This window comes from Ornithodoros turicata, chromosome 6 (genome assembly GCF_037126465.1).
Source record: "Ornithodoros turicata isolate Travis chromosome 6, ASM3712646v1, whole genome shotgun sequence".
Taxonomy (NCBI): Eukaryota; Metazoa; Arthropoda; class Arachnida; order Ixodida; family Argasidae; genus Ornithodoros; species Ornithodoros turicata.
Genome location: NC_088206.1, coordinates 24312518 through 24326765, shown reverse-complemented (window position 1 = coordinate 24326765; position 14248 = coordinate 24312518). Strand labels below are relative to the sequence as shown.

General features: G+C 44.2%; 1 protein-coding gene across 2 annotated transcripts in view; it reads right to left on the bottom strand.

Moving 5' to 3' along the window:
* Window positions 1–7367, bottom strand: part of LOC135396446 (helicase ARIP4-like) — a 48723-nt gene extending 41356 nt beyond the window's left edge. The window contains exons 1-4 of one of the 2 annotated variants that reach the window (XM_064627411.1): window positions 7279–7367; window positions 6121–6642; window positions 2549–2826; window positions 608–858 (exon numbers count right to left, since the gene is read on the bottom strand). In XM_064627411.1, the coding sequence (XP_064483481.1) occupies window positions 608–858; window positions 2549–2826; window positions 6121–6618 (1027 nt within the window). In that variant the 5' untranslated portion in view covers window positions 6619–6642; window positions 7279–7367. Of the gene's footprint in view, window positions 1–607; window positions 859–2548; window positions 2827–6120; window positions 6643–7042 lie in introns of both variants that reach the window. The other variant, XM_064627410.1, reaches the window with a different exon arrangement.
* Between the last annotated feature and the right edge of the window lie 6881 nt (window positions 7368–14248).

Genomic DNA, 14248 nt, shown 5'->3' with positions numbered 1-14248 from the left:
AAATCGCGGAAGTTACAAGTCAGTGCCGCGGAATTTTGAATTTGCCGCAGCAGAAAACAGAGGGCCTTAAACATAGTGCATGTGTGATATCTAAATTGAAAGCATTTCTTTTCCAGTTTGAAGTTGTAACTGTTTAGATTTTGAATAGAATAAGACTCACATTCATCTAGTCCATTTCTGCAAGTGAAATAAGATCATATGTGGAACCCTTGATCGTAATTGGTGAGGAAAGCGCCACGTCAAAATGACGTATAAAGTTAGAGCTCAGGGCGGAACTAAAAAGTGAAAAAGTGCACTGAATATTTCATCTGTATGCAAGCGCCTTTTGGTTTTGAGCGCTAGTAATTGCAAGGAGCTTTGACTGCCTAAGTTGCAATAATATAATGCAGAGAAATGCGCACCTTGTATACCTGTTTACGGCCCCTTTAATTGTTCTATAGGAAATATGATTTTGAAACACTGTTCACTCTAGGCTTGTCAAAACAGGTTTTAGTTTCAGTTTGCTGTGCAGCATTGCCACTGCACAGGATATCACAACTTCTGGGCTTCGAATGGGTATTTAGTAAGAAGGTTTATGGCACAGAAGTCGGTATGTAATGATGCTTACGAGTTTTCAGCTCCCGAACCACTCGGCTCTCAGCAATTTCCCTCAAGGGTACAGTGGGCTCCTCATCCTCCTCTTCTGAGGAATCTGTGGTAGTTTCTTCACTGCTGCTGCTGCTGCCACTACTGGGCATCCGTGTCACCTGTTGCTGCAAGGCTCTCAAGCGGGCCTCCTGCAAGCGTCGCATACGTTCCTGCTCTTCCTTCTGAGCATTGAGGGTCACCACATCCAATTCCTTGTCATCCTTAATATCTCTGCAAAGAAAGGACATAGCATACGTCTGCATGGTACAGTCTGTAGGAGAGCTGCGCTGGAAGGTGTTTTTGTTTGTGCTTTTTACTGTATGCCAACCAATACTGGACTTCACAATGTGACCTGGTTTGTAGTTACACACACACATAAGTGCTGCCTCCGAAAAAGACATCTGTGATGAACCATGCCTAGTGCCCTTGCCTTGCATCTGTGGAATGTAGTTTCTGCAATCCTTCTAAAGATACCTCTAGCCAGCCAATTATGGACAGCCATTACGGGCGACCAATAAAAAGAGCTTGGCTTTAGGCTTTATGTCTACTCATAACCTGGCATTGCCTGGCATTCCCTAATGTACTGTCAGGGTACTTAAAGCGAAAATGAGTGGCAGCCACAACACTTTTATCATCCCCTAAAGCAGTGGTTCTCAAATTATGTTATTTGAAGGAACCCATGATCATGCCAGCACAACCTCAAGGAACCTCCTACACTCGGGCAACTGCATAGAAGTGGGTGAGGTGAGCTAGATGTCGTACAAATAGCAGATTTTTTATTTTGTTCAACTGATTATTTAATTGTTTAATAATAATTTATTTAATTGTTTATCATCGCAAGATCTCGACTGAGGTTTCTCGGACTCATTCAACTGTTTCACAATATTTCCCCGCGGATAACGCATTGTCGGTTGCCAGTGATGTTTGTAAATCCTGAGTCCATGTAGGCAGGAGATCGAGTAGCTCCTAAGGTTCTCCGAAGTAGCTCCGACTTTCGAAGTGCTGGTAACAGTTTCGAAACAGAAGAGAAGAGCAAACGCATTGTGCGGAGAAATTGTCAGGTTCAGCTGCGGGTTCGGCCAACCGATGAGGACGACAGCTGCTGGCTCTACTCTTTGCAGCGATTGTCAGCTGCGGAAATTTGTTCCCGCGATCTCGATGTCAATCCCGATGCGAACAATGAAATGTCAAGCACGGTCCGATAACCCCGAGAGAGAGCCTTTTTTCGTGGTCAAGTTACACTAACGGGTGCTGAACAGGATCCTGTTCGCGGAACCTCAGGACAAGGCTCCCGGAACCTCTCGGTTCTGTGGAAGCCTGGTTGAGAAACACTGCCCTGAAGGGGACCGACAAAGACGGAGGCAAAGCATACATGCAAGGGCTGTTCAGTTGGGTGCAATACCATATCATACCTAGCAGGAGGTCCATATGAATGTGCACCTAATGTACCTTAGAACAAGGAAGGGCTGACTTGAATGACGTCTCAAGGCATTATAATAAGGCGTCTGTAATTTCGACGGCAGATATCTCACATCAGCCAATTATAAATGAAAGTTAGGACAGTAAAATCGTTAACAAAACACTACTTTTACTTTTGCTGTGCAAATGCCTGGCTGGGACTTAACCGCAATGTTTGTACATGTATAAAAGTGCTGCTCAAATTTTAGGAGACCTACTTTGGAAAGTACAATAGCAAAAAACAGAGAAAGTGAAGTTCTTAAAGCCATTAAAATATTGGTAGATACGGCTCAGAACAACGGCTTCCGAATTCTTCTACAGCATCAGTGTGCCCTTGGTAAACGACAATCTATTTATTTACTCTCCCCAATAGTAATGGGAAGCTGTGCTGCTTATACCTACCAAGTAATAAGAGTGCCCCAAACATACCACTATCAAAACAGAGACCAGATCCCATGACTACCTAATATTTTTCCGTTGTAGCCGTTTTAGTGGGTCAGGTGGTGCGTCTGGTTTCTTCTTGGCTTCTTCTCGCTTCCGTTTTCCCTTTGGCTTTTTGTCTCCTTGTTCCTCAACCTTGGGAGCTTGCTCCTTTGGTTCATTTGATGGTGGCACAAATTGTGGCTGCTGCCATCCACTGTTCTCTTCAACTGCTGTGTCCGCCACCTTGTTCACTTGGCTAAAACGCTGAGTTGAGCCTTGCACAGGTGCACCTTGAGGAACATTGTATGGCACATGTTCCTGAAAACAATTGTAACAATGTACTCATGGTGTTATATAAACTGTTGAGATTTCATAGAGAACACACAGTCTATACTCAAATGAATCAAAGCTAATACCATATTGAAGAAATCGCAAAATCTGCCACGAATGGGCAGCATCACCCTACTGTTTTCTATGCAGAGCGCCTCTCACTACAACGTAGCGTCCTCAGTCCTGTTATTTGGAGTGCCACATGTTCCAAATGGCTTCAATTGTCTACTACCAGATGGCAAGATTAGCAGCAAAGACACCACATTCATGTACCAATCCAGCTTGAAATCCCACAAATAAAAGAGCCAGAATTCTACAAAAGCACATCAATGGACAAGTGTCGTAGATGAAGACCACTGAGCCAAAGTGGGCATTTCTTTGTGTCATTGCTATAGATTTGGGTACACATGATTGCACTCTGCTGTTAGTTAGTTTTTAAAGCCTATAACATGCGTGCAGAACAAACATACTCGTGTATTGTGTCCTTCATATACTGCCAACTTCAGACCCCAACATCCCCCAGAAGTACAGTACACACTAACTTTCCTCATCGAAAGCTATAGGAAAACCTACATTTTTCTAGTGCATTTTTCAGATTCTTAGTGCAGCATGTTGTGCAGCAATGCTTACAACTTCATTGTCTTTTCTCTTTTTGTGTGTGGCAGATTTTGAGAGCGTGAGTGCTGTAAATTTTCTTAGAGCAGTATAATTTGTTTTTGCTTTCACTTCACTTGTTTCCTTTTCATTTCTTTATCTTTTCCCGTTTTTCTTTTTTAAATAATAACCCTCACAAGACCTTTCTGAGACATTGTTCTACAGCTGACTATTTCTTTGGACTGTTCGACAGGACACGCGTTTTCAGTCCAATTATGCCTACATTTTAAGACATGACCATAATAAAAGAAAACAGACAAATTTCTTCCCCAGCTTTGTAAAAGTGTCCTTCTGAGATTTTTTTTGTAGAAACATGCAAACATGCTCTCTCTCTTTTTCTTGTGCATGCCATGCTTCGTTTGGCAATGTGTAAAGTGGTAACACAGGTCAGCTAGCATGAAAACATTTTACAAGATTGTAACATGGCAACAGGACACCACACGGCCCCTTTTCTAGGATGTAGGATGGAAACTATATTGTCAGCACGAGCGCAGCTACAGACCCCTGTCATCGTCACCACTTCTTGTTATCTTATTGTCAACTGTCTAGTACACCTTCCTCACTCAACTTCTTTGTGACCATCATACAGCTCCAAATAAATGTAACGGTCTTTATATTTTAATATAAAGCTTTTTGACCCAAATGTATGTAATGGGGACCCTATCTTAGGGTCAAGACCCTCATAAACTTGCTGTCCTCTGATAATTTTTTTGTTTCCCTTTCCATTTGACGCAAGAAACCTGTATATAAAGTTTTCTATTTGTGAAGTTTACCCATTTCACTTGTGTCATACTCTTTTTCTGATTTCCTGTAGTTTCTCTAATGTAGTACACATCATTTCCGCAGTCTTTTACCAATATCTTTACTCCCAGTTCCACATATCTGTAATATGTATTATGTCTATATTATTTAAGATGTGCATGTAATTTAGACATGTACATCAGTTACCTATTATTGAATGTCGGTTCTGTGAATTACGCATGTATTACTTAGGCTGTGCATGTACTCTGTATGCATGTCTGGTGTACCTGCATAACGTACAACTGTGTGAGTGTGCACCAACACCAAAATGGATGGCTCAACTCAACAGCCGCAGAAATATTACCATGGTCGTGCAGGGAAAAAAGAGAAAATGATACAAGTACAAGAAGGTAAGAGACCTGAGCCAGAAGTCATTGCTGAGCATGATCGACAGATACTCTACTGTTGGAAAATTCAGGGTGCAATGTGTATCCAAAAATGTTAGATGCGAAGCTTTACCTAAGCAAACTATGAACACAAGCAAAATCCGAAAACGAGTCTCTCAAGCAAGAGCCTAAACAATTGCTATGCAAGATCCTCATTCACAAACACCAGAAACATTACCATCACCCATAGCCAAATTGTTGCTGGACAGGCCAGGTTTTCCCATAAAGGACGTTACATAATTGTCAAGTGAGAACATGGCAAGTGCAGGATCTAAACATTGACTTCAAATAATAAATATAAGGATAAAATGTAGGCTAAGTTCGATCTAAACACATTCGTCAGTGGACATTTTCACACTGGCGTCGTATCCTAGTAGCTTTCCAGCGATACCCCTCCCCCACCCCCGGGGCCAACTAGAGTCACCAAAATAAGCTTCGCTTCAGAGTAGCGACACTGAGCTCCACAGGCGAGTAGCGCCATCCCCAGATGAGATGCAGAGACAGCTAACATAACTATGCTCGCCGTGGAGGCTGCGGTTTACAGAAGCGTGTGCGTGGCATTATCAATGTATTGTCCAAGAGACCGTCCAGAGGAGGTTAAGGTGAGCTCAAAGCTGTCAAGGTATCCACCTATCCACCGTGGTGAGCTGCTCTGCAGCAGGAACAACATTTCGGAGCATGCTTGATAGATGGCATCGTGAGCGCCGTTTGGTGATGCTAGTGTGGCGCGGAAACCAAATGCCTCTCTTTGCCTCTCATGCTCGCCCTTGGAACTCATTGTTGCTACTCAGAAGCGAAGCTTATTTAGTGACTCTAGGGCCGACGAGTTAGCGTGGCGTTCCTCACTGGTTCTATCTCCCATCTACTCCCATTGGCCCCATTCAGCACTATCTGCTGACTACGGAGATAACCTGGGCTGGCACGCCCAAGATCATCGCGCTGCAGCGCATAAGCAGTTATGAAAAATGTCCAAGGATAAAGTGTCACATTTATGGGGGACAAGATACGTCAGCTTATCCACACATGCTGGCAGACAGCACTTTTGGCATAATCTCACATGAAACAGTGTCAACATGCTTTCATTGCATGGCATCCCTTCTTGCACAAGTTCCAAGACCCCCTTGTGCTCTCTGCTGGAGCTGTGCAACTAAGCAATAATAACACATCCATCATTCAATGAGATAGAAACAAAGACATACTGACATGTAAGCATTTCTATTCAAGTTTCTGGATGCTCATCTTGAAACGATTTATGGCTGAGGCAATTTCTCTCGCTTATATCTGATGTTCGTAGTAAACCCACTTGATATACCCAACAATGCCTATACCATTTAGATATCCCTTAAAGTTTCCTGTATTGCCATAGCTTTTGCTTGAATATGAACTTTCTTTTGTGTTTGATGCAAATCCAGATATTTCCAAAGACAACACATAATTATACCTGGTTGAAGGGTGGGTAACCTTGCATATCTTGCAGACCGTTCACGGGGAAGTTTCCCCCACCACTGTAAGAAACAGTGTGCTGTGTGGGTGCCAGAGAGTATGACGAAACATCAGGGTTGCTAGGCACAAAATGCTGGTTAGTTGTGTCTTGTGACCCAACCGCTTGTTCTGTGGCCATCGGGAAGTGTTGTTGTTGTTGCTGCTGCTGCTGCTGCTGGGCTGGTTCAAAGTAGTTGCTCCGCTCCGGAAATGAATGTGGGAAGTACTGCCTGGCAGACGACGGGTGCCCAAACCACCAGGGGTTTGGCCCAGTTGAGGAATACAGTTCTGGGCTTTGGTACCTGCCACCTCTAGGGTACTGGTGAGGTAACCAGTAAGGATGGTTCTGTGCTTCTGGTTCACTTCTTCCCACCGGGAATGGAGGCTCAGGGAACCAGGGACCTGTTCCCTGCGAACCCCGAGGAGAGGGCACGGAATTCGTGAACCCCGGAAACATGACCGCTCTTGATTTCACACTGGCCTGCAAGAGAAGGGAAAGAAAATAAAGTTAATTCCTCTGGTTGCTTCATCACATTCTGTTCGTTGATTACAATCTATATACAGTCGTGATCATCAAGCAGGCAAGGAGTATCCCAACTGACAAGCCACAGCACGAAACAATAACGTACGGAATATATGTATCATCCTGCCGTTTCTGTACAGCAACGTTATAAAGGGGCATGTTCATGTTAGTCTCCCACTTCGCGTTCAAGAATTCACACCCTGGTGGAATACACATTCGCCCAGAGCTAATCTGCATCACCTCCACATTGAGATGCAGAAGAAAGAAAGAAGAAGAAAAAAGAGCCTCCCAGGATAAGTTTCACATTACATTCAATTCCCGATACGCTGATAATGTGTCCTGTACTTTGAATACACACCTGAGAAAGTTCACTGTTTAAAGAATCGCAGAACGGACTGCGAACCTTTGGGTAAGCGGCCGTCTCAGCATTACGTCCATTGTGAGGAAGTGACTAACCCTACGTTATGGACTGAAGCCATAACCACTCTCAATTCGACCAAACTGATCATCGATGCTGACGGTTTACATCATGGACATTGGCGCACTCCACCTGACTGTACCTAACAACAAACATTGCAAAAGCGGTCATCATACATGAGAATTTCCTCAGTCCTGTTGACAAAACAACCCACAAGACACAGGAGAGATGGCGGCACCATTACGAAATTTCCGGTTCCGGGAAAAAAAACCTAACGGTTGAAGTTGAACTTCCTGTTTGGCCATTTCCTCCTTGCCCACCCTCTCAGCTTCGTGCACTTCATGCTTTCCTCTGTTTTCTTGCGCGAACATCACGTACCCGCAGATTGCGTGCCCATTCGCAAAATGGGAGGGCAATGTGCAGAAGCTGGTTATCAAAAGTGAAGAGCAAACTAATTGAAATGCCAAAGTCAGCAATTATAATCAGAGTGACAGTTGGTGCAAGACAAACATGAGTTTATTCGCCTTAGACTTTCCTCTGGTCTCAAATACTATGGTTCTCCTGAATTCTTGCGAAGTCGCGCAAGCATTCCTTCTTCTGACCGCAACCGGAACGATGCACAAATGCGGTTCATACGAATGAGGTTATTCCAAGCCTTTGGAAGCTTTGGCTTTAGCTAAGGCGTTAGTGACGTTGCGTTATAGTATTACGAATGGATTTGAAGGAGAACCGAACTCTCAACGTTCTAGAGGGTGCAGAGAGTAGAGATTAGAGATACGCGCCGACGGCGCCGACATTACTTTTTGCCGACAGTATAGCGTTGGTTTCATTTTGGGCCGGCGGCGGCGACGTGCTCACCACAGCCGCGCTTTTCAAATGACACGTCATTGGGCATCGCATAGCGTCGCGGTTTCAGACTCTTTCCTCGCAGGAATACACGCGAAACTACGCATTCGTGAAAGAAAGCGCACGCGCACACACACATACATACATATACCAGTGGCGTAGCCACGGGGGGGCTAGGGGGGGCCCGAGCCCCCCCTACCTGCCACTGACCGACCCACGCAAATCGTGCAAATCCGAGGAGAAAATAATATAGGGGGGGGGGGGACCAGTGTGACGGTCGCGAAAGTTCTTACAGTTCATGGCGTCTATCTAAGCGGCACACTTGAATGGTTTCCAAAGTATGAGCTTTTCAAAATCCTTCCATTCTCGTGCCACCACCTCATTGGACACCACAGTATAATCGTATTGTGAATGTCCAAATCAATTATTTTCGTTTTTTTCTTTCTTTTTTTTTTAAGCCGCATGCTGCGGTGTGCATAAGTATTGTGTGTTGTCGCACCCAGGATCAGCGGGGGGATGGGGCGGGTTTTCGTATATAGCCTCCCTACCTTGGAGGTCTGGCTACGCCACTGATACATACACACATACATACATACATAGATGATGATGAGGTGGGCGATTCATCCGCCGCTGAGGCGGTACACTGCCCTATTGCACATGGGATTGGATGAAGGGATGATATGATAGGGGAAGCATTTTCAGAGATCCGTCACCACACCGGTGGAGTGTAAGTACTCCGCAAGAAGACGAAGGCCCTGTATCTGGTGGGCATACGTTCGACCACGGTCCGAGGATCTTCGCGAAGCTGAACGGCCGTTTGTCAATACATTGCATAGAAACTTCCATCTGTGCAGGCTCGTGGTGATATTGCTCACATGGCAACAGTTCTATATAGCTCAATGAGCATATCCGCTAAATCGCCGAGGAGTTCTGTTCGCGCTTGACGTCAGCAGCCGTCGATGGAGCCATGCTTAGACGCTCCCTTCTCCCTCTTTGAGCTCGAGTCCGCCATAGCACACTCACCCATGCACACCTCTCCAGGGGCAGAACAGGTCACGTACAAGGCACTCCGCAATCTCCCTCGCAGCGGGCGCGAAGCCCTCCTCAAACTCCATAACGAATCATGGCGTTCAGGATGCGTCCCGCAGCAGTGGAAAACGGCGATGGTGGTTCCCATCCTCAAACCAGGAAAATCCCCTCATAACATCGACTCCTTCGGGCAATAGCCCTGACAAGCTGCGTCGGAAAGGTTATGGAGCGCATGGTGTCCTCCCGCCTCAACTGGTACCTCGAGTCCACGATGTTCTTCCCTGAAGCCATGGCAGGTTTTCGGCAAGGCAGGTCGTCAATTGACAATGTCATCGACATTGTCTCCAGCACACAGCAAGCACGCTCTGGAGGGAAGCTCAATGTGGCGGTCTTCCTGGACGTGATGAAGGCCTACGACAGCGTCCTCCACAGCACCATCGTCGCGACGCTTCAAGAAGCGGGAGTGGGCAACCGCCCGCTCTCGTGGATACAAGATTTCCTTTGCAACCGGTCCCTGTTTATTCGTACTGCCGACGGCGACACCGCTACCTTTGCTGTGCAGCGCGGCGTTCCGCAGGGTTGTGTGCTCAGTCCCCTCTTCTTTAATGTCATCATGGCCTCCCTCCCTTCGCAAATAAGTACTGATGTCACGTTACGATCTACGCGGACGACATTTGCATTTGGACATCATCCACCCGCCGGGACACTACCCAACACCGCCTACAAGGTGCTCTCAACACCGTCGAGTCCTACCTCTCCGACCGTGGTCTCTCCGTGTCCCCATGCAAAACGTCGGCCATGGCCTTCTCTCGCCGTTCCTTCCAGAATTACCCCCTTCGAGTTGCGGGAGCGCAGCTCAGCTTTGTCCGACAGTGCACATACCTAGGCATAACCATTGACGCAGAGCTATCGTGGTCGCAACATGTCAGGGCCCTGTCTTCCAAAGCCAACATCCTCGCAAATGTGCTGCGCCGTATCTCCGGCGGCTCCTGGGGCCCGTCGTACGCTGACCTCCGCCATGTGCACAACTCGCTCACGCTGGGCGCTCTCCGCTACAGCCTCCCGGTCCTGCACGGTGTTGGCCGTACAGGAGAGCGGGAACTCTTAAACATCCAGGCCCGTAGCCTCCGTACACCATAAAAAGCCCATGGACGTCGTCATTTGGTCCAGACGTCCTCGTCCAAATTAAACATCATTAGGACATCCATAGGTAGTGTCACAAAGGCTGTCAATTTCATGACATCCTGAGGATTGTATTTTGACATTCTGCTCTGGACGTAATGTGGTCCTAAGGTGGGGCCGTGGGGGTGAGTGTCACTTCAGTGGAATTAGATATGCATGATACCAGGCAGGTGCCCGATACAAGAGTTTAAATGAACAAAAATTATTGTGTACAGTTTGCTATTTTTGCTTCTTGGGCCGCGATGGCTGCATGCCAACACGAACTCCCGCGTCCTTGCCTGTTCACCATGCCACCAGCCAGCGCTGTCTGCCGCGCATGTGCAGTTTTGCGGCTCCAACAGCTCCCCATAGAGCCCATAGTTTGAGATAATTCACACAACACTGGGCACACGACCAATGAAATTGCGACGTGGTGGATATTATGCACAACCATTCGGCCAATCAGGAGCCCCCATGTCTGGCTGGCTTTTCGGTCGGTCCTGGCTACCATCGACTTCTACTGGATTTCAGGCCTGCCGCCGTTACTCGGTATTCAGAATAACTAAAGCGATTTTGGGGTAAAATAAAGATTTATTTGATACAAAGCACTAATTCAAAGATCTGATACATGGGTGCACTGTGCGTACAAAGCCCACTGCGTTGCTGACACACTGGGACAAAGTTCGAACGAACACACCGTTCAACTCCTAATACCGAGCCAGTCTCATGAGTGCGTACCATTTCATGATGAGCATCTTCTTTCCCTGCCTGCGGTGCATCCATTATAGCGAAGCGAAAAGCGCTCGTGTGGCACGTAATCTTTGTTGACAGTCCTCGAAGTCCAACGGCGCTCGAACTTGTTCTTCACGCTCCAACTAATGAAGCATTCCGGTACCGCAGTTGACAAATTGTTCGTGGGATAACAGTTGTGTCGAGAAACAGCACAACACGCGTAGACTCACAAGGACGAACTAATAAACCCGCGAACATATTTCTGCAAACTGTTCTGTCGATTGACACCACCGAACACAGGAGGACGACATGCCGGCCATGCTAATTCGAAACTATGCTGAAACGGCCGAGACGCTGTACGCACATGCGCGCTACAAAATGCGATTTGGAAACGTTCTCGACCAATCGGAGCGCGCGCACAGTCTAGGCCAATGGGCTTGCAACATGGTGTATGGGCGCAGTGGTACATACTCTACAGCCTGGGCCGCTGACTTTCGTCATTTTTCAGCCTGGGTCGCCGACTTTCCTCATTTTTTCAGCCTGAGTCGACTTGAATCGTAATTTTTCCAGCTACAACAGGTGTGCAGTTTACATACAAAGGATAGCCATACACAAAAAGTACAAGTGAAAATATATTTATTAAAGTCATTAGGAATTATGTTATGACTCTGCGTGAATGGGAAAAACTTAGCCAAAAATCTGAAATAGAAGGAACACAATACACGTAACAATACTTATTAAAAGTATGATACAATAGCATTGAATAGGTATCACAAATCAAACACAATATTTTTTATTAACAGTAATCACAAGTTTTCAACGAATCAGAAGTGATAGCGCATTTAAGATATTCTTAATCAATACGATTACAATCAAAATTATAAAAAAGTCTGAGATGTTAGAATCTATTAGGTGTAAGTAATTTCGAGCAAAATAGCTAATATTCCAATGTGACACAAATTTAATTTCTATTGAAGTGAATAGCACAGACATAAGACAATAATTCGAATCAACACATAGCATTAATATAGAACCTAACCGACATGTAGGGAAATAATAGCTACACCATATCAAAACGATCACCACACTTAATCAAAGAAGATATTCTTAATCAACATGATTATAAACAAAATTATAACTTGTATTATAAAAAGTCTAATATTCCTATACGTGAGAACCATCAGTGCAATAGCGGGAAGTTCTGATAGTTGTATGTAATTAAATGTGAACAGCACAGACCCTGGAAGACTATGGGCCACGAACACAAGAGAAAATAAAATCTATACCACTACAAAGAAGATATTTCACTTCACCACATAGCACGCTCCTAGCCAATAAACACAACAAAGAACAACACGAACACAAGAGGAAATAAACTCTATTCCAATACAAAGAAGATATTCCACTTCACCGCATAGCACGCTCCTAGCCAACAAACAGAACAAAGAACGACACGAACACAAGAGGAAATAAAATGTATACCACTACAAAGAAGATATTTCACTTCACCACATAGCACGTTCCTAGCCAATAAACAGAACAAAGAACGACACGAACACAAGAGGAAATAAAATCTATACCAATACAAAGAAGATATTCCAATTCACCACATAGCACGCTCCTAGCCAACAAACAGAACAAAGAACGACACGAACACAAGAGGAAATAAAATCTATACCAATACAAAGAAGATATTCCACTTCACCACATAGCACGCTCCTAGTCAACAAACAGAACAAAGAACGACACGAACACAAGAGGAAATAAAATCTATACCAATACAAAGAAGATATTCCATTTCACCACATCGCACGCTCCTAGTCAACAAACAGAACAAAGAGCGACACGAACACAAGAGGAAATAAAATCTATACCACTACAAAGAAAATATTCCTAATCAAAACAACATAGTAATCTATCATTCAGAAAAAAAAAATCAAACTCATCAGAAAATAGATATGTTAAAAATGAACTTCAACACATAGCTCGCTCCCAGCCAACAATCAGAACACGAACGACACGAACACAAGAGGAAATAAAATCTATACCACTACAAAGAAGATATTCTTAATTAATATGATGACAATCAAATTACAAACTGTATTATAAAAAGTCTGAGACGTGAGAACCATCTTTGCAATAGAGTGAATATCTGTCATAACATTTCGAGTGCAATAGGGAATCTCAGTTTCATATTCCAACATTACTCAACTTTTAATTTCTTATTAAGTGAATAGCATAGACGTAAGGAAATAACGAGAAACAACACAATCAACAGCTACAATTAATAGAGAGCCAAACCTGCGCACCATCCAACACATAGAGAAATAATAGCTAATCAATCTATCAAAGGCGAAATAGCACAGACTTAACGCAGAAGAACAGAGGAACACGCGGCGACACGTAAACAACAACAGTGGAAAATAATCTATCATTGAACCATCATAAAATCAATCAATATACAATTTTCATTCTAACAAACACTACGAACCTTAATGGAGGTAGCCAAGACGTAGGAAATATGCACTGTTTTCACTCTTGGAGACTATGTCTCTATCTATATGGCTAAAGCACTGTGCATGCTTTATCACTCAAAGGGTTGGGGGCTATATTCCTTCGTCCAGCAAACAGAACGCTCTAGAGGTCAGATAGAGTTCAAAGGCGATATATTTTATTGTGCAGCGTAAATAGATGTCGATATCACTCGCGGGGGTCACTATCTTTTCGCATCCTTTCACTGAAACGGAAATCTTTCGTCAAAGTGGTTGTCAAGTCGGCTAAGTTTGTAGAGATGCGATATTGTTATTGAAGATGTAGAGAAAGTCCAAATTATTCATTGGTAGCAACGATACTCAATCAAAAACGAGAAACAAATTTAATTACATCAATTTTTGTAATATCTTGCAACAGAAATTTCTAATGAACCACACAGAAATATCAAATGTGAAATGCAACTCAGAGTTATGAGGCATTCCCATCTTAGAGGTACTTACTTATGTCAATCGAGTGAACAATTGAAATAAATACAAGACAATAATTATTTCAGGCAGTAAGTTCACAACTCATAGAGTATCAGTCGAGCGAATACCTGAAACAAAATCAAAACAATAATTCTCACGACAGGCGGAGATTATAGCATTCTAAATCAGATAATAAAATTTTAATCAATAAAATAAACATAGATATGCTTTTAATTAAGTGTAGACGTGCACTTGAAAACAGAAGAGACAATTGCTCTACTTTGAAAAGATGGACAGATTTTGTACTCGATACCATAAGTCATGGGAAGATGTGATAAAAAACTGCTTCGAAAAGGAGGAGCCGCGAAACGATTTCATTATCGCTGCATTTCAATACGTCCTAGACATGGTCGTATTC